The 21,320-nt window shown below is 37.1% G+C and overlaps 1 protein-coding gene and 1 pseudogene across 10 annotated transcripts in view; one reads left to right on the top strand and one right to left on the bottom strand.

Moving 5' to 3' along the window:
* TASP1 (taspase 1) overlaps positions 1–21,320 on the top strand; it is a 229,012-nt gene that overhangs the window by 46,409 nt on the left and 161,283 nt on the right. For all 10 annotated transcript variants that reach the window (XR_002829044.1, XR_002829042.1, XR_002829043.1 and 7 more), the window contains 2 exons: positions 2,335–2,455; positions 9,468–9,552. Coding sequence is in view for 7 of the 10 variants with exons in the window: in XM_014455121.2 (XP_014310607.1) it covers positions 2,335–2,455; positions 9,468–9,552 (206 nt within the window). In the remaining 3 variants the exon portion in view is untranslated. The remainder of the gene's footprint in view (positions 1–2,334; positions 2,456–9,467; positions 9,553–21,320) is intronic.
* Positions 5,655–6,174, bottom strand: LOC106697017 (annotated as a pseudogene).

The raw sequence follows: 21,320 nt of genomic DNA, 5'->3' as shown, positions 1-21,320 counted from the left end.
TAAAAATTCAGATATTTTTTCATTTTAAAGTTGTAGAATTTTTTTATATATATATCCTGGATACAAATATCTTATGAGATAAACGATTTGGAGTTTTTCCCCACCTTTTTTTAGGGTGTACTTTGAAACATGAAGTTAATGTTGATGATCCAGTTTACTTAATTTTTTCCTTTGTTGCTTGTGCTTTTGGTGCCATGTAACATTTGCTCTTCATTTTCTTTGAAGGATTTTATAGTTTTAGCTCTTTCATTTAGGTCTTTGATCTCTTTGATTTAATTTTTGTCTATGGTGTGAGATAGTCTAACTTCATTCTCTTGCATATGGATATGTAATTGTCCCAGCACCATTTATGTTGATAGTTTCTTTATTGCATTGTTGTGGCATCCTGTTGAATTGACCATAAATGGGAGGCCTCTGTCTGGACTCTCAGTTCTATTGCATTGATGTATCTGTTTACCCTTAGCGGTATGTCTGTATCAAACTGTCTTGATTACTGTAGTTATGTATAGTAAGTTATAAAATCTAGAAGTGTGTTAGCCTTACTGTTTTGTTTCTCTTCTCAAGATTGTTTTGCCTATTCTGAATCCCTTGCATTTCCATATGAATTTTAGGATTAGTTTGCCAATTTCTGCAAATAAAAAAGGCTGGTAGGATTTGATAAGGGATTGTTTTGATTCAGATCAATTTGGGGACTATTACATCCTAAAGATATTAAGCCTTCTTGTCTATGTACATGGCTGTCCTTCCATGCTGGAGGTTAAAGCCAACAGCAGTTAGCATATTAATGCAAAAAGAAAACATCGTAAGGCCAATGGACTTTGATATTCAGCAGGGCTGAAAATCAGCATAATATTGCCCTGTTGTGGGCTCAGTGGCTCAAGGCAATTTCCTTACCTGATAATCCTTACATTGTTTACCAAACTCTACTTTTGATCTGCCTGTATGCCTTGCTGAAGGGCAAATGTATATTCAAGTAAATAAGTAGTGGACCAGGCCAGAAGTTGTTGTCTCTCTCTTCAAGAAAGAGGCTCCACCTGGCCCCAAATGCCTTCTAAATTCATATTTCTTGTATAGCATATTCATTTGTGCATCGGCCCCTCCTTCGGACCCTGAACCTAGCCTTGAAAGTCGTGGCACTTCCATTTGCTTAGGTCTTTTTTTAATCCTCACCTGAGGATATATTTTTATCGATTTTTAGAGAGAGGAAGGGACAGAGAGAGAGAAGAACATTGATGTGAGAGAGAAACATCAATCCATTGCCTCCCTTACTCGCCACAACCAGGGATTGAACCCGCAACCTAGGTATGTACCCTGACCAGGAATTGAACCCACAATTTTTTGGTGAATGGGACACTCCAACTAACTAAGCCATCCACCAAGGCAGGTCTTTAATTTTTTCAACATGCTTTGTAGTTCTCAGTGTACAGGTTTTATAGTTCTTTTGTTAAATTTATTCATAAATATTCTTTTTGCTGTTTTTATTAAGTGGAATTGTTTTCTTAATTTGATTTTTGGATTTTTCATTGCTAGTGTGTAGAAATAAGATTGAGTTTTGTTTGATCTTATATCTTACAGCCTTGTTGAACTTATCAGTTTTAATAGTTTTTTAGTGGAGTCCTGATAATTTTTTTGTATATAAGATCATTTCATCTTCAAATAGAGGTAGATAACTTTACTTCTTCCTTTCCAATATAGATTCTCTTTACTTTTCTTTTTTTGCCTAGACTCCTTTCCAGAATATCTGGTATAATGTTGAATAGAAGTGGTGAGAGTGAACATTGTTGTACTGTATGTATTGTTCCTGATCTTAGGGGAAAGCATTCTGTCTTTCACTATTAATTATGCTGCTAGTGCTCCAGTTTGTGTAGGTATCCTTTATTGTATTAGGGAAGTTCCCTTCTATTTTTACTTTGTTGAATGGTTTGTTTTTTCATGAAAGGATGTTGGATTTTTGTCAAATTCTTTTTCTGTGTTGAGATGATCATGGTGTTTTGTTTTTGGTTTTTGTTCCTTTATTAACATGGTGAATTACATTGATATTAAACCAAACTTGCTTTCTGGGATCCCTCTTTTTCATGGTATATAATCCTTTGTTGCAATTGGTTTGCTAGTATTTCCTTGAGGATTTTTGGTGACAATATTCATAAGGTATATTGGTCTGTAGTTTTCTTTCCTTATGATGCATTTGTTTTGTTCTGTAATCACAGTAGTATTGCTATCATATAATGAGTTGGGAAGCATTCTTTCCCTTTCTAGTTCATGGAACAGTTTATGAAGGATTGATATTAAATCTTCAAGACTAAAGGTATTTTAATTTTTGTTTTTATCTTTTAGGATTCTCCTTTTACAAATGCAGGAATGGGATCTAATCTAAATCTCCTGGGTGAAATTGAATGTGATGCCAGCATAATGGATGGAAAATCCTTAAATTTTGGAGCTGTTGGAGCATTGAGTGGTATGTGGACACTGTAACACACTATCTTTGTTCTTTATAAAACTATGAATATTACCATTCCATGGCATCTAAAGACCTAGTCCAGTTTTTTCCACCGTTCTTAATTGGAATAATGTTAAAAACAAACTTAAAAAATTTTTTTTACTAAATTCAAAACATGAAATTTTAGCTGTATATAGTCTTTATTAGAGTTTGATCATTCTCCATCCCCTCAAGAGATTATAGACATTTCAAATGTGTTAGCATATTCTCTTACTTTTATAATTATTTGAAATAATAATTTTATAATTACTTGAAATAATGTATTTTTGTTGTTAACAAACTCATATGACAGACAAGAATACCTCAGAAATATTGTGGGTTCTGTTCCAGACCACCTCTATAAAGTGAATATCCCAAAAAAGTATCACATGAAGTTTTTGTGTATATTAGAGTTAAAAAAAGATAGGCTCCCTTGGAATTTCTATACACACAATTATATCACCTGTGAATCATGGCAGGTTTGCTTTTTTCTTTCCAATGTTTAAATGTTTATTTATTTTTTTCTTGCATTATTATACTGCTATGACATCCAGGGCAATGTTGAATATAAGTGGTAATAGTGTACATCCTTGCTTTTTTCCTGATTTTAGAGCAAGAGCATTAAATATTTCACCATTTTGTATGCTGCTAGTTGTAGGATTTTCATAGATGCTCTTTATCATATTGAGAAAGTTCCCTTCTAATCTTAGTTTGCTGATAGTTATTATAAATGGGTATTGAATATCATTAAGTGCTTTTCTGCATCTACTGAGATATGAATTTTCTTCTTTATTTTGTTAAGGGAAATTTATGTTCCCTGCTTGGCATAAAATCTTCTTGGTCATAAGTTTTTATTTTTTATATTTTGCTGATGTTCAAGATTTTTGACATTTATGTCCGCATAATAGGCTTTAATTTTTCTTTCTTATAATATTCTTTTCAGGTTTTGGAATCATGGTATGGCTGGCCTCATAAAATGAGCTAAGGATTTTTTTTTCTCTCTGATCTTTGAAGGAGTTTGTGTATGATTGGAATGATTTCTTTTTAATTGTTTGGAGAAATTCATTAATTATTCTAAATTAGTAGTAGAGTTTTTGTGGGAAGTTTTTAAAAAAGGGATCCAATTTCTTTAACAGTTATAAGACTATATTTTCTTTTTCTCCTGTGTGTTTTTTCAAGGAATTTGTCTTATATAAGTGTTCAAATTTCTTAGCCTAAAGACTTTTTTTGTTAGCTTTCATTATTTATTTCTAGTCTTTAATTTCACTGTGGTCCTAAAACATACTCTGTAAGATTCCAAGCCCTTAAAGCCTTTTGAGACTTGCTTTATGGCCCAGATTATGATGTGTTTTTGATAAATGGTCCATGTGAACTTGAAAAGAGTATGTATCTTATAGTTGTTGGGTGCATGTTCTACATGTCAGGTCTATTTGATTATTCATTTATTCCAATATTCTATATTCTTTCTGATTTGTGTGATAAGAAATGGTATTTCAATTAGGTTTTATTTTCTTTTATTGTAAAATTTTATTGGTATTTAATAAAGTTTCACATGTTTAAAGGCCATTAACATTTTTCTGTGAACTGTTTATACCTCTTGTGTGGCTTGCCTTTTAAAACTCTATAATGTGCTTTATCATATTGGAATTTAAAATTTTTATTTGTCAAACTTATTTCTCTGTTGTGGATTTTGTATTTTGCATTTGTAAGGTTTCTCTCTCATAATTATGAGTTTGGTCACCTATATTTTCTTCTAATATGTGCATAATATATTTTTATTTAACTCTTTTTTGTTTTTATTTGTTTGTTTTAAAATTTCAACCATTAATGGCATTTTATTTAGGACAGTGATGGCGAACCTTTTGAGCTCGGCGTGTCAGCATTTTGAAAAACCCTAACTTAACTCTGGTGCCGTGTCACATATAGAAATTTTTTTATATTTGCAACCATAGTAAAACAAAGACTTATATATATTTTTTTAATATATTTTATTGATTTTTTACAGAGAGGAAGGGAGAGGGATAGAGAGTTAGAAACATCGATGAAAGAGGAACATCGATCAGCTGCCTCCTGCACATCTGCTCCTGGGGATGTGCCCGCAACCCAGGTACATGCCCTTGACCGGAATCGAACCCGGGACCTTTCAGTCCGCAGGCCGACGCTCTATCCACTGAGCCAAACCGGTTTGGGCAAGACTTATATTTTTGATATTTATTTTATATATTCAAATGCCATTTAACAAAGAAAAATCAATCAAAAAAATGAGTTCGTGTGTCACCTCTGACACGCGTGTCATAGGTTCGCCATCACTGATTTAGGAAGTTTCTATGTATCACACAGGTATTAACTTCCTCTCATAACCCCCCTAAAAATACAGAAAGATTAAAAAACAGGAAAAGCCCTTAACATATAAAATTTCAGTTTCTCTAAAGTCTTAGGTTAAAAAAGAAAAAGGTAGTGGCACTTCTCCTTTATGTGAAGAATTCAGTCTTTTCTTAGGCTCACTACAGATTTCTACTCCTTCCTGGGCAAAAAATGGTCAACGCTTCTGCTTCCTTTTAGTAAATTCATTTCTTGATTATTACACATTAGCATTCCCCACTTGACACCTTCTTAGACACTTGATTGTTGGATGCATTTCTCATTTGGCAAACATCCAACGTGGCTTTGCGTGGGATGTCTAAGTGTCAGGAACAGCAGTGTTGATGTTCTGCTTTTGAGGGGGAAATATATATAGCGACGCAGACATTCCCAGGAAGAACAAATGTAGGCGACTGAAAAGGGTGTGCACAGAGTGCAGAGGGCTGACAGGCACTGCGTGGTTTGAATTCTGTGGCCGTCAGCCACCGAAGACTGTAGTGCAGGCCAGAATATAAATCTTCGCAGAAAGAAGTTTGGTTGGACACTGAAATGGCAGAGCTGGCTTCATGTTGTTCCAAGGGTATCCAACAGATGCACACAAAAAGCAGTATGGGTCGTCTGCAGTGAGCAGTAGTCTGTGTGTGATCATGTATGGGCAGTTCTGGAAATGTTCTGTTAACGAGGCTCAGGGAGAAGGGACAAGAAGCATCCTATTAAAATACACTTCCACCTCTAACCTAAGCTCCCAGGCCTCCTTGGCTCTGTGATTCACAAGGCCAAAATGAAGTTCAAAGTGTGTCACCTAGGTCACCTGCAAACTGGTTCACTGGGCCATTTCAGAAGACCTGGCGAGCAGCAAGACTACCCAGAAGGTTATGCCTTGATGATCTTCACATCGTCCACAGGGCGGTCCTAGGAGTTTGTTTCCACCATTCCTACTCGATTCACCATTCCTATACCCTGGCACATGGGGCCAAAAATGGTGTGTTCGCCATCAAGCCACTGGGTGGGAGCTAGGGTCACAAAGAACTGGCCACCGTTGGTGTCTGGCCCTGCATTGGCCATTGCAAGAATTCCAGCCCCCGTGAATTTCAAGTCTGGATGAAACTCATCTTCAAACTGCTTGCCATAGATAGATGCACCACCTCGACCTGTTGGGTCACCTCCCTGGACCATGGAGGCTTTGATGATTCTGTGGAATTTGGTGCTATTGTAGTAACCTCGATGAGCCAACTCAGCAAAGTTCTTGCAGGTCTTTGGAGCATGCTTCCAGTACAGCTCCAGCACGATGGTCCCCATGCTGGTCTCCAAGTAGACGTTGGGCGGCTGCCAGGAGTCGGGGGTGGGGGTGGGGGGGAATAGCCGCCATAGCGGAGCCGGCGGAATCTTTCCCCAGCGGTTGCCACTCCCGGCGTCGATTCGCCGGGGACCCGCTGGTGCAGGGCACACTTCCAGTCCCCCCGGTTCAACCCTGCGATGCCAAGATTTGAAGAGTTGAGAAAAGGAAGAGGAAGGACACCACCTCCAAAGCCAGGAGGCTGGGGTCCGAGGCCTATTTAACTCTTTAAAAAAAAAAAATATATATATATATATATATATATACACACACACACACACACACACACACACACACACACATATATATAATTGATTTTTTACAGAGAGGAAGGGATAGGGATAGAGAGTTAGAAACATCGATGAGAGAGAAACATCGATCAGCTGCCGCCTGCACACTCCCTACTGGGGATGTGCCCACAACCAAGGTACATGCCCTTGACCGGAATCAAACCTGGGACCCTTGAGTCCGCAGGCAGACGCTCTATCCACTGAGCCAAACCGGTTAGGGCGAGACCTATTTAACTCTTAAATGCATTATTTATTTTTCTGAAATGACCAACAAATTGTCCCTACATAATTTATTGAATAAGAACAATAATAATTACCATTTATTAGATAACTATTGCATAATGTGCATTTTTCTCCAGTAGTTTATATATATTAAGTCATTTAGTTCTCACAATAACATGAGGTCAGTACTTTTCCTTCTATTTTACAGATGAGAAAACTGAGACACAGGAGAAGTTTAGTAATTTGTCCATGGTTACTGTATCAGTCTGGGTTCAACTAGGAGACAGAAACTACCCAGTAGTTTAAACAGGAGAGGTTTAATATAAAGAATTATTAAACAGTGATAAGAGAGTAACTCTATAAAGATGGAAAGAAAACTCAAAGTGTATTCTAGGACAGAAGAATACTGAAGTAGGGATTAACTTGGAAGGGAATTCAGACCTTGTTGTAGAAGGTATGGTTGCAGCCCACTGTCAGGCGGAGAAGTTGCTGGCCATTGTCTCTGTGAGAGCAGGAACAATCTTGGGTGGCTCAGGTGAGCTTGGCCTGGTAGGTGGGCACACAGAGGTCAGGAAGCCAGGTAACTAAACCTCTGTTGCACAGGATAGCAATTGGGCTTTTGGCTCATTAGTTAGTCAACTAGGTGGAGCATTTTACCATGTGTGCCTGTCGGACTGAGGAGAAGATGAGGGGATCAGTGACTTGAGCTGGGTGCAGCCCTATTCTTTCTGGGGCTGTCAGCTATGCTGCCATGGCCTGAATCAAGAACTGGGGAAAACATGTGGCGGCCAAATGCTGGAGAAAACTGTACCCTGCAGTCACTTAGCACTGGAGACTACCATGTGGGCCAAATAGTGGAGAAAAACTGGTATTCTCCAGGAGCTGGACAGCAAGCCACCCTTTCCTCCTGTAGTGTGTCTCCAGTGCCCTCTACTGACAAAGTATATCAGTGTGCCAGCTGGCAAAGGAAACATTTAAAGGGCCCTTTTCCATTTTTACAGATCAGGCAACAAAGGATGAATTGGTAGCCGAGAACCAATAAATTGATAGCTGGTACAGTAGTAAAATAGTTGGATCTCCAGCACTTGTGTGTTCTTTCTGCCTCTCATATGTACCCTATTTGTGCCCTACTCATTTGAAAACTATCTGTATCACATATTAAATATCCAAATTCATGTGTGTCTGTGTCTGAAGTTTAGCTTTATTCTATTCAATTGATATACTTGTCTATTTTGTACTCAAACCACACTCTTTTCATTAGAATAGTTTTTAATGAAAATGTTCTCATTGGGTGAAGTCTTAATTTTTTCCCAAAGTTTTCTCTTTCTAATGAATTTAAGAGTCAGCTTGGCATACTTCAGAAATTTTTTGAAGTTTTGAATTAATAGAGAATTTGTAAGTTACTTTGGTAATTGTTAATGTCTACAATATTGAGTCATTTATCCAGAAATATATTTAAGAGCTCAGAGACCTGAGCTTTTCCAATCTTTGGTATTTTATACATTTTTTTGTGTGACAGTTTTTTTTTAATGTCAATATAGTGGTCTTAATTGTAATTTTTATAGCCGCTTTATATCCCACTGCTGATTTTATATTTGCATTAGTAGTGTCCTGAGAGGCATCATAGCTTAGTGGTTTAGGGCATAGTCTCTGGCATTAGCTGCCTCTGTTAAAATCTCAGCACTAATCTTGGGCAGGTGAGTTAACCCTCTGTGAAAATGTTTCCTCAGTAATGAGATAGGGCTCATAAGGGTATTTATGTGAAAGGTTGAAGGGATCAATTAAGTAATCTGATTACATTTAAGGGATTGGCACTAGGTCTGACACGTATTAGATACTGAGTTACTGTCACTGTCTTCTGTCCTTATCATTGTCATATTTGTTGTTGTCATTGTCATCCTGATATAATGTTTTCTCACTAATACTTACTGCCGTCATTCTTCCCAGATAAGTGCCCATTTTTCACTTTTCACATTCTGTTTTCCTCCTGGAAACAATCTGAATCATACTTTAGGTTACAATCTGAACTATACTTTAGATCACAATCTTGTATATACTTGGTCTATTCTCCCTACCCTTACCTAGTTTGAAGGACTTCCTCTATATTCAGTCCTTCTTACAGGTGAGATTTAAAATATTTGGCCATTAATTTTCCTCCCCAATTAAATTTGAAGCTGTTTGTAATCATGCTTATTTTTTAAATATTTTTATTGATTTTCAGAGAGAGAGGGAGAGAGAGGGAGAGAGAAAGAGAAACATCGATGTGAGGGCAGAAAATCAGTTGGCTGCAGGCCCCCCACCAGTACCAAGCCCACAACCCGGACATGTGCCCAGACGGGAAATGGAACCGGCAACCTTTTGGTGCATGGGACGATGTCCAACCAACCAAGCCAAGCTGGCCAGGGCAATTCTTTAGAGGAAATATATGGTTTTGATTGTAAATGTCACATTTTCAGTTTATTTTTCTATTCTGTTATTCTGAAATCTATTAAAAAGGAACCTAATTTAAATATGTATTATTTCAAATTCAGTTTTTGCTGCTGTAGCATATGACAAAACACGAGAAGGTATGTTTTATATTTGTTCTTTTCTTGAATTTACTAGGTATTCATGTAGTTGTTGATTTGATCTGTATTGTTTATGATAATTAATGGTTTTTATTAATATATAAAAGGAGAGTTTTCCAAGATATTTAAAACTTGTGATTATTGAAATTGCCACAAAACTGAGTGGGAAAGTTGAAGACTTTTTTACTTCATTTTCTGCTAATTTTATTTTATAGGAATCAAGAACCCAGTCTCAGTTGCGAACAGACTCTTGTGTGAAGGGCAGAAGGGCAAGCTCTCTGCTGGCCGGATTCCTCCCTGGTAACCACTTTGTTCTGCCTGACTTTCCCTGGGTCTTTGGTCTTTGGTGCATGCAGTGTTTGAAGGCTATTTTTATCCACAGAAGGTTGATGCTGTTGGTTGTACACCAGCGGTAGCTTGCCTTTGAGTTGAAGACTCACTTTGTTCTGTGATCTTTGTACACTTGATAGAACTCCGGATGGAATTGAATATTGTGGATTAAAGCAGAAAAGAGATCAGAGTTATTTTTGGTTTTGTAGTTGATTATAGGGATGTTTTTGCTGTTACTAAGTACTCAACTGGGGTCTTTTTATTATGAAACTTTAAAAGTGTCTTGCACATTCTAGTCCAGAGTCTAAACTAATTGTTAATCTTGAGGAGTTCTTAGAAAAAAAGTACTTAATTTTTCTCATCTGCAGAAACACATTGTGACACTAAGATTAGTCAGATCACATCTCTTCTCCAGCATTAACATACAATTCTCATTAAAAACACTTTGAACTTTTCAAATAGTTATAAGAGTAGAGAGAATGTTGTAAAGTGCCCTCATGAACCTGTCATCCAGCTCCAATAATTAACAATGCTTTTGCTCTTCATCTCTTTAATGCATATATTTTTTCTCCTAGCATTTTAAAGCAAATCCTCGACATCCTATTTTACCTTCAGATAGTTCTGTAAATTTGTTTGCAAAGCATAACCACCATCCTGTTAGCATGTCTAACATTATTAACAAATATGCCTCAATACTGTCTCATACTCAGTATGTGTTCAGCATGCCAGGCGTGAAGGTTACATTAGTGTTCTGTGTGAAAGCTATGACAGTAGTACTGTAGGAATCACTTTATTTGACTGTTATAATTTTAAGTCATAGAAAATAAATTTATTAATAGTTTTGAAAAATCTTGAAACCTTTTACCTAAATAAATTAAAGGTATTCTTTTAATCATATACTTCTTAGGTGTTTAATTGTGGTATTAGAAAGGTTGATTATTTAAAATTTTCAAAGAAATATTTTTAATATTTGTTTTCAATAAAACAAGGGTAAGGGAAAGCAATCTCTAATATGTGTTTCATTATTTCCATCATGTTTAAGAAGTATAAAGTTAAGAAAAAGACAACCAAAATTCTAAAAATTAATAAAGGATACAAATAGACAACTTATAGAAAAGAAAATATTGATGACATATAAATACGTGAAAAGGTGCTCAATCATATATGAATCAAGGAATTGTGAATTAAAATGATACGATATTTTCACCTTATTTAAAGTAGTAAAATTAACTAATAAGACTAATTAGACTAATTATTAGACTAATATCCAGTCTTGTTGAGGGTGTGGAAAAATAGGATTTTTGTGTTACTAGTGCTGGTGGGAACATAGATTGATATAGCTACTTGAGAGACATTTTGACATTATTGATTAATGTAAAAATGACAATGCACATACTGCTTGCTCCAGCAATTACACCTTAAGACAGAACACCTTCACATGTACCCAGGAAGGCTTGTGCAGCAAAAGAGGGCTACAGCAATGTGGCTTGTGTATAAAACTATACACAACCTAGGTGTCCATCAATGGCTAAGTAAACTATTTTCTGGTTGTATTATTAACTATGTAGCATAAATGAAACAGAGACACATTTATATATAGTAACATGCATAGATCTCTAAGTTGCTGAATGTGTTCAGTTTAGTTTATGTTTCCTTAAAAAGTTACAAAATAATGTAATGAATACCTGTTTCCTACCACCCAGGTTAGGGAATAAAATATTACCAAAGATTTGAAGCTGAAGCTTTCTAATGGGATCCTTATCCTTCCCTTTGTCTGTCCTGTACTTTTACCCTGACCCCCATCTCTATCCCTGCCCCTGGGTAACAGTTGTCTTGCTTGAATGAAACTTTTCTCTTTCTAATTTGTTCCTTCATAGAATCACATTACGTATAATAGTATAATTTTCTAAGACACACACACACACACACACACACACGCACACACACACACACGCACACACGCGCACACACACACACTAGAGGCCCGGTGCACGAAATTTTTGCATTCGGAGGGCGTCCCTCAGCCTGGCCTGCGCCCTCACTTGGGGGATATCTGACTGACTGCCATCAGTCAGACAACACAACCTTAGCGCTGCCACGGAGGCGGGAGAGGCTCCTATCACTGCTGCTGCGCTCGCCAGCCGTGAGTGCTCCCCCTGTGGGAGTGCACTGACCATGAGGGGGCAGCTCCTGCGTCAAGCATCTTCCCCCTGGTGGTCAGTGCGCATCATAGTGACTGGTCATTTCGCAGTTTGGTCAATTTGCATATTAGCCTTTTATTATATAGGACACACACACACACACACACACACACACACACACACACACACACACATGTGGTGTGGTCTGGAAAGAAAGTTACCAAACTCACTGATTATTTTTGGGAAGGAGGAAAAAGGGAACAAGATGAGGTAATTATCAAAGAGGACATGTGTAATATTTTTATATTTTCCAAACATAAAATATGTGGGGAAAAAGTGATGGCCATTTTTCCACTAAAATGATGTCATATAGTAATCCTACACTTGTTTGGAACCAGCTATCTGATTTTTTCATGTACATAGTTGTTCTGCTTTGTTCTTTGTTTTCAAATTGTTTCGACTATTTTAGGCATTTTACATTTCCATGTGATTTTTAGAATCAGCCTGTCAATTTCTATAAATAGCTGCTGGAGTTTGATTAGAATTGCAACATATCCATTTACTAAGAATTTCTTTAACTTTTCTGGATGGTGTTTTATAGTTTTCACTATACAAGTCTTTCACAGCTTTTATCCAATTTATTCTTAAGTACTTCATTCTTTTTAATGCTTTGATAAATTGCATATTTTAAAAATGTTAATTTTCAATAGTTTATTGGCAATATATATAATTATATGAATGATTTTTATTATAGTGATGTTCTATCCTAGGAATCTGCTATACTCATTTGTTCTAGTACCACACTTACAGATTCCATAAAATTTTCTACATGGATAGTCATGTCTTCTAGGGATCTAATTTCACTTCTGCTGTGATAATCTGGATTCCTTTAATTAATTTCTTTTTCTTTATTACAGTTGGTAGGACCTCTGATGCAATATAGACTAGAAGTGTGATAGTGGACATTCTTGCCTTGTTGTCATCTTAGGGAAGTAACATTTGGTCTTTTACTGTTAAGTATGAAGGTTGCTATAGATTGTTATAGATGCTCTTTTTTATGTTGAGGAAGTCACCTTTTCTTTTTCTGCTTCATTTATTTTGTGTTTTTTTAAAGATCCATTTTGATAGATATATGTTCATTGCCATTTTGTTCATATTTTTAATCTTTATTTTTCTTCTTATTTTTCTTAAAGAAGACCCTTTAACATTTTATGTAATATTGGTTGTGATGGTCTCCTTTAGCCTTTCCTTGTCTGGGAAGCTCTTTATATGTCCTTTGGTTCTAAATGATAGCTTTGCTGAATAGAGTAATCCTGGTTGTAGGTCCTTGCTTTTCATCACTCTAAATATTTCTTGCCAATTCCTTCTGGCCTGCAAAGTTTCTTTTGAGAAATCAGCTGATAGTGTTATGGGAGTTCCCTTTTAGGTAGGTAACTGCTTTTCTCTTGCTGCTTTTAAGATTCTCTTTTTCTTTAACCTTTGGCATTTTAATTATGATGTGTCTTTTTGTATGGGCCCCTTTGGGTTCATCTTGTTTGGGACTCTGCACTTTCTGGACTTGCATGTCTATTTCCTTCACCAGGTTATGGAAGTTTTTCATCATTATTTTTTAAATAGGTTTTCAATCTCTTGCTATTTTTATTCTCCTTCTGGTACCCCAGCGATGCGAATGTTAGTACGCTTGATGTTGTCTCGAGGTACCTTTATACTATCTTCATTTTTATAGGTTCTTTTCCCTTTTTGCTATTTTGATTGGGTAGTTTTTACTTTCTTATATTTCAAATCATTAATTTGATTCTCTGCTTCATCTACTGTACTGTCGAGTCCCTGTAAATTATTCTTCATTTCAGTTGGTGTATCCTTCATTTCTAACTTTTTTTAAGGTTTCCATGTCTTCCTTTTTTTATGGTTCCCATGTCCTTTTTTATGCTGCTGAAGTTCTCTCTAAGTACAACTAATCTTCCCCTAAGTTCATTGAGCATCCTTATAACCAGTGTTTTGAACTCTTTCTAGTAGTTTGCTTCTCTCTATTTAGTTTTTTTCTGGAATTTTCTTCTGTTTTTTCATTTGGGACGTGTTTGTCTCCTCATTTTGGCAGCCTTCCTGTGTTTGTTTCTGTGTATTAGGTAGAGCTGCTACATCTCCCAGGCCTAATGTAGTAGGTGTCCTGTAGGGTCCAGTGGCATAGTCTCCCCCATCTCCCAAGTTGGGCACTCTAGGTGTGCCCCCCGAACCTGTGTGCACTTTCTATACCTTCCTGTTATAACTGACCCTTGATTGCTGCTGACACATCAATGGGAGCGATATACCCCAGGTCAGTTGTCTGCAAGGACTTGTTGTGACCACTGACTACCATAGAGGATCAGCTGTGCAGGGTCCTGCCTCACAAAACAGGACTTACTTCAGTGGGGCTCTGGTGCCTGCCAAGTCTTCCCCTTGAGTGTGTCACTGTGGTGGTGGTTGGATGGTGTTTTGATGTGGTCTGAAGCTGTCTAGTGGGTGCACTGGCTATGGGGCCTTCTGAGCTGCTACCTGTATTTTGCCAGGGTCACCCAGTTTGAGCTACAAAGTGATCTACAGATGGCTGCTACTTGTGGTAGGCTTGGAGGTACCCAAGAGAGGCAAAGCTGCGAACCATGGCCAGTTGCTGCTAGTGCCGAGTCTGGAACCACTTAGTGAAAAGTACAGGGTACACTGAGGCCAGATGCTGCTTGTATGAGAGATTTTAGAAAAGTCTGAAGTGTGAGCCAAGACAGACCATTCATATGGAAAAGCGACTGTAAACAGCTTGGGTAGGCTTGCAAGTTTGTTGGGGTGGCGTCTCAGGGAATCACTCGGACAGGCAAACAGTGATAGGTTGATGGAGACTCAGATATAGTGCATGCCTGCTAACTTTGTAATGGGAGGGCTCAGAAAAGGAACAATGGGCTCTGCCAGCACTTTTGTCTAGCAGAAAGCTGCCCCTCCAGCTGTTGTCCTGATGCCAGACAATGTCCCTGGTGCCTTTTGAGCTGTTGTCCCAGCACTGGATCTCAGAGGGAGTACGTCCAAGTAAGTTCATGCATGGGCCCTTTAAGAGGAACTGTGTGGCATTCCAGCAGCTTTCTGTCTCTCTCATCCACAGTCCCCACTGGTTTTTACAACCAGAAGTTATGGGGACCTCTCTTCCTGGCAATAGAACTCTGGGCTGGGATCCCTCATTCCTCAGGGGGGATCTCCACAGCCGAGATATGCCTCCCAATTTTTACGTGGGTGTGGGACTGGCCCTTATCACATCTCCATCCTCCTACCAGTCTCTTCGTAGTTTATTCTTTAATCCCTTAGTTGTAGGACGTCCTTTTATATAGGTTTCAGGCAGTTCTGAATCCTGGTTGTTCTGTAGTTTGGTTGTCACTTTGGTGTGGTTGTGGGAGGATGTGAGTGCTGTGTTTACCTACGCCTCCATCTTGACTTGAAGTCTATCTGAGGAAGTCTCTTTTTTGCATAATGAACTGAGAGTTTTTAATAAAAATGGGTGTTGCACCTTTTAAAATGTTTTTCTGCATTTATTGAGATGATCTTATTTTTTTACTTTGTCAATATAGTAATTGGTTGATTTTTGGCTGTTAATTCAACAGTTGTATTTCTGGGATAAATTCTACTTGGTCATAAGGTATAAGACTTTGTAAAGAATTTTTGCACCTATATTAATGAGAGATATTGGCCTGTTTTGTTTTTTGAGTATACAGGGATATATATTTCTATATTTCATCAAATTTGGGAAATTTTTGCCTATCATTTCTTCAGATATTTTTGCTGATATTCCCTTCTATTCTTTAGGACTTCAATTACACATCTATTTGACTTCTTTTTTTTAAAAATGTTTTTACTAATGTTAGTTAGAGAGGAAAGGAGAGGGATAGATAGAAACATCGAGGAGAGAGAAACATTGGTCAGCTACCTCCTGCACGTCCCCTACTGGAGATCGAGCCCACAACCTGGGCATGTGCCCTGGCCAGGAATCGAACCAGTGACCTCTTGGTTCATAGGTTGATGCTCAACCACTGAGGCGCACTGGTCAGGCTCTACCACTGAGGCGCACTGGTCAGGCTCTATTTGACTTGTTGTTTACTTTTTCCATTTTTTCTGTTTTATTTTGAATAGTTTTCATTGCTGTTTTCAAGTTTAGTAATTATTTTTCTAAATATCTAATCACCTGTTATTCTCCATCTAATTTATTTTTCATTTCTGACATTATAGTTTTTTTTATCTTTCGGAAGTTTGATTTGCATTTTTAAAAACTCTCTTCCATGTATCTATTTAATATGTTTAATCTTTCCTATAGCTTTTTGAACATATGAATAAAGTTATACTGTTTTAATTGAACATATGAATATACTGTCTTAATATCTTTGTATACTAATTCTATCATGTTTACTCTTTTGGAGTTGTTTTCAATTGAATGATTTCTCTCTTCATTATAGATTACATTTTCATGCTTCTTTGCATGCTTGGTAATTTTTATTAGATTCCAGACATTGTTTTATTTGGTGCCGGATATTCTTTTATTTTAATAAATATTCTTCAGCTTTATTCTGGATATGGTTAACTTCTTGAGAGGCAGTTTCATCTTTTCCGGTCTTGCTTTATACTTTGTTACATGCAACTAGGGAAGCATTTAGCCTTGAGTTGATTTTGCTTTGCTATCCAGGCCAAACTGTTCTAAGTACTATAGCAGATGCACCTAGAACGATGCTTTTTTTTACTTTGACTGGTGGGAACAGGAGCTATCTCTGGCTTTGTGAGAACTTGGGGATTGTTTCCTCTACAACTTTCACATTATTCTTTCCCATGCTCTGGTTAATTTCCTTTTACACACACTGATCTCTACTCAGTTGAAGACTAGAAGAGGACTCTGCCTCCTCTCTGGTACTTTGCCCTCTTAACTCTCGCTACCTTGGTTGGCTTCTTTGGATGTCCAATTCTGAGAGACTGCCAGGCTTTTCCTGAATTAACCTTCTTGTGCTGAGGCCTAGAAACTCCAGGCAGTAAGCTGGGACAGTCAAAGGGTTTACCTTGTTTGTTTCCTTTGCCTCAAGGATCACTGTCCTCCATTTCCTACTAACGTCTAAAAACTGTTGTTTTCTATATTTTGTCTGACTGTTTTTTCATTGGTTCATGCAAGAGTATAAATTTCTTCCTTGTTACTCCCTATTGTTCAGAAGCAGAAATCTTTCACAAAAGTTCACTGTATACCTGCAGTAGTTTACAAAAGCTCAATTCCCTGAGTATCCTAGTGTATTGTTTCTTAAAAATACTATTTAATCTATTGTTGTTTATAAATTTATTAAATTTTTGAATATACTACTTTTGTTGTATGAACTTTAAAAGAAAATTTGAAACCTAAAGATTAAAAGAAATATAAGAGACCTATCAAATGATATAGATTTAGTTGGACTTCCATTCAAACCAAACAGTTTAACAAACAAAATAAAAGCAATAGCAAAATTTTATATGACAATTAGGGATATGTGAACCTCTATTGACTATATTTTGAGTCTAAGGATTTATTGTTAATTGTTTTTTTGGTGTCATTTGTTTATGTGTGGTTATCATTTAAAAATCACTTTTTGAGATGTATGCAAAATATTTATATTTGAAATTCTATATTTGGGATTTGCTTCAAAATAATTTGGGTGGGGGTATAAATGAATGAGATTAGCAAACTATATATATAAAAGGCTAATATGCTAAGTGTCTGACCTTCTGACCGGTTGCTATGACGCGCACTGACCACCAGGAGGCAGATGCTCAACTCAGGAGCTGCCATGACACGCACTGACCATTTACAGAGAAACAGCACCGTGGACCTGGCACCCACAAAGCAACACTCAGCTTCCCCCAAGTGGGACACAGGCCCCGCCACCATCCTGGAGAAATACCTCACCAAATTACAGCTGACATTGCTGAGACCCCATGGTGCAAAATACAGCCTACTGCTCAGCCCAGCCCAGGAACGGTGGCTATGGGCACTGGGCAATGACGTAACGTAGCAACTCCCGGCTTCCTCTCCCTAGCGACTAGGCTCCTTGGCGTTTCTTCAGCCCAGGAACACAACTTGCTTTATAGCCAGGTGGAAACATTTTACACTTTAACCAAATGTCTGTGAAGTGTTTTTCCTGTGCCTCATCTCATTTGATCCTCACATAAGTCCTGGAGTAGGTAGATAGGAGACTCGGTGGAATCCTCTTTTCTTTTCATTAGCTGGAAAATGGAGATTTAGAAAGCTTAGAAACTTGACCCAACTGAAAAGAAGTAAGAATTGGTGGACCTTGAAAATGACTTCAGGTTTTCTCACCACACAGAATATAGTCAAACACTGATGCAATTAAATATTTTACCCCTTGTTCTCCCTGCGTGATCTACAATAATAATCTGCTTTGTGTTGATATTTACTGCTGTGTTGCTGACAATTACCTGAAAGAGAATTTGGGGTGCTATACTGGGCTGGAAAAAGTTTAGCTAAATCAGAAAGCAGGTCTAATTAAGCAAGCTTATTCTATATATATAAAAGGCTAAGTTGACTTGAGCATGCACGATACATATAAAGCTCTCACTGGCGCCAATTGCACGCATGTGTTTCGATCTGTCATTGTCGATTGTGAATTTAGTTGACACTTCTATTATAGAGAAAGAGCAAATAGTGATATTAAAATGTTTCTTCTAATTAATTTCCTTTCAATGTGCACAGATTTGTGCACCGGGCCACTAGTGTACTGGTATTAATAATTGATGAAATAGATTGATGATCCATTTAGTTCATAACACTATTCTCTAAAATGTATGTTTGAAAATTTCTGTAATACATTTTTAAAGAAGTTAAATTCTTATTTTTTAATTTGTTGTGTTATTTCCAAATATAGCAGGTTCTTCTTTATTTGTACTTTGTGTCTATACGCTTTACTTAATAGCTACTAATTTGTCTGCCATCAATTTTGTATATTTGTGATGAACAAAGAAGTGATAGATAAAATAAATAGAAATCAGTTTTTAAGTCCAAAGCAGCAGCTATCATTTTCTCCTATATCTTTTTCGTTTAATAAAGAATTTGATTATTGGGGTCTAGGAGCATTCTTAAGAGTTTTCTGAATCACTAAGTTACACAATTTTAGATTCTTGGTTCTTTGCAAATGGGTGGTTCTCATCCATAAGATTGTAAGTCTCATCACTGTTTGCCCAGGTAGCCCTTCTTGGGACCTTTGGCTGTGTTAGGCTTGCAGTAGCACCTACAGCTCAGCGTCCTGAAGGTGTTAATCATTCCACCTCAGGGCTGGCCTCCCTAGAGTGCTATTGCTTTTTGTTTTAATTCACTTTAGACTTGTCTTAATGTAAGTTAAGATGGGTATAACAGAAGAAAAATGTTGTCCTTCAGGGAATTTTGACACCATAATTTATTTTTAATATCTCATCAGTGTTTATTTAGTGCTTACTGTGCTTTAGGTACTATTCTAAATGCTTGGGATTATCAAAGAAGACACAAAGATTCCCATTCTTATGAAGCTTATAGTTTATTTAGGGAAGACAGGAATAGACTATATAATATGTAAATTATAAAGTATATGGTATGGTATAAGGTGGAAAAAAGAAAAAATGTAAAAACAGAATGAGGGATTGGGAGTATTGGATAGGGGAGTGCAGTGTGTTGGGGTGCAGTTTTAAGTAGGTTTTGTCAAGCACAGACACTGGAGCAGATGAGGGAAATCGGCCTTTGGGAGAGCCTGATAGAGAGTAGTTAGGATGAAGGCCCTGAGGCAGAAGCCCCCATGGCATGTTTGAGTTTTACAAGAGGCTGGAGTAAAATTAGCAAGGGGGCAACAGGAATAAGAGATAAGGTGAGGGGCATCAAGGATCAGATCACTTGGGAGAATTTATAGATTCTTGTGAAAACTCCAGTTTTTACACTAGAGTGCTCATGAAAGGTTTTGCAGTTTTTGAGAAGAGGAATGTCATTATCTGACGTGCTTTACAAGGATGTCAGTGGCTGGTGAGAATATACTGGGGTGGGAGCAGAGCAAGGCAAGTATGAAAATAGTGAGGCCTTTGCAACAATCCAGGTAGCAGGTGATGGTTGCTTAGAGCAAGGTGTTAGTAGTGGAGGTGGTGAGAAGTGGTCAGATTTTGGGTGAATTATAAAGGTAGTGTTCAGTAGGTTTTTTTTTTAAAACTTGATTGAGGTGAAACTTTTCTAAAAGCTTTCTCTTTGGATAGTCAGAAGACAGATAAATTTGAATTGGTACTGCATTTAATGTTCTGGAAAGTCTTTGTTTTTTTGACATGTATAGTTTCTTTTTGGCAAAAGCTAATGTAGCTTTACAGGATCTTTTAGTGATTTCAGAAGCAGTTATTCCATTTTGTGTGATGATGAGCTATTAGACAAGTAATTTTTATAGTAATTTAAGGTCTGATATTCAGTATTCTTATTAATAAGATGGCATCCAAATATTCACCTTCCTGTGAATATTGTAAAATACCCAAATTTACTTAAAAACTTGCATAGCAGACAATGGCAGATGGATTTTATTTAGAATCAAGTCTATGAATGACTAAGAAATGAAAGATAAAACTAAGAATATTTTGTAAAATGCCATTGATTCCAGATACTGGGATTGAACCCAAAATGATCAATGGGCCTACTGAGAATACTAGATTCAGCTCCAAATGTCTGTCCTGATCATTTAGTTTATTACTTCAGCATCTCTTTTACATCTTTGCATGAAGAGAAGTCATTTCTTATATCCAAATTCTGTTTCTAGAAGAAGGAAGTACTAAAGATGCTGTCAAGACAGCTCAACTCACATCCAAGTTCCTATTTCAGTTATTCTTCCATTTGAACTCTATGTGGCAGCTTTTCTTTGCAGTTTCTTTGCAGTGTTTTTCATCTGATACGAGAATTAGAGAAACTGTTTTATATTTTCAGAATCCTTTAGAATTTTTTTTTTTAAAGTGGGAGTTTGAAGAGGTAAAGTTGTTTATTCCAGTTGGCCCTTCCTCCTCTCTTTATTCAGTGCCCCCTCCATCCCCACCTTTACGTACATTGGAAAACAGTTATTGGGCTTAACCGTTTAGTTTTTCATTGGAACCATTTGGGTATGTTTCTGAGTGTCTACTTATTTTGTTTTGCCAGTCTGTCACCGATCTTCTTACTAACAATCAAATCTAAAGACTTCAATATGTATTGCTTTGAGTTTTTAGTGTTGGAATGATTAGAAGAATAGAAACAAAAAATAAGGAACAGCAAACTAATGAGTAGGCACTTGTTCAAGGAATCCATTACTAGCTGGCTGAGATCTTTAAGGAGTTGGCTATGGAAGGAGATGAAGTGACTGATTATAATGGTAACTGCTTGCTATTATGTGTTAGAAAATGGGGTGGTTAATTATCCTGCATGCTATTTGAAACCTTTGAAAATAAGTCTTTTAGAGCGGGCTAACAGTATTCCTTTATTTACTTTCTTATGTTCAAATGTGCAGTTTGAGGCTTAAAAATTACTTTTGGGACATCATAGTACTTTACTTCCCACAGTAAAAATGATCCTGAGGGTCAGGTATATATTTTTTT

Source organism: Myotis lucifugus, unplaced genomic scaffold (assembly GCF_000147115.1).
Source record: "Myotis lucifugus unplaced genomic scaffold, Myoluc2.0 scaffold_42, whole genome shotgun sequence".
In the NCBI taxonomy this organism is placed as follows: Eukaryota; Metazoa; Chordata; class Mammalia; order Chiroptera; family Vespertilionidae; genus Myotis; species Myotis lucifugus.
This window is presented reverse-complemented; position numbering and strand designations above follow the sequence as displayed.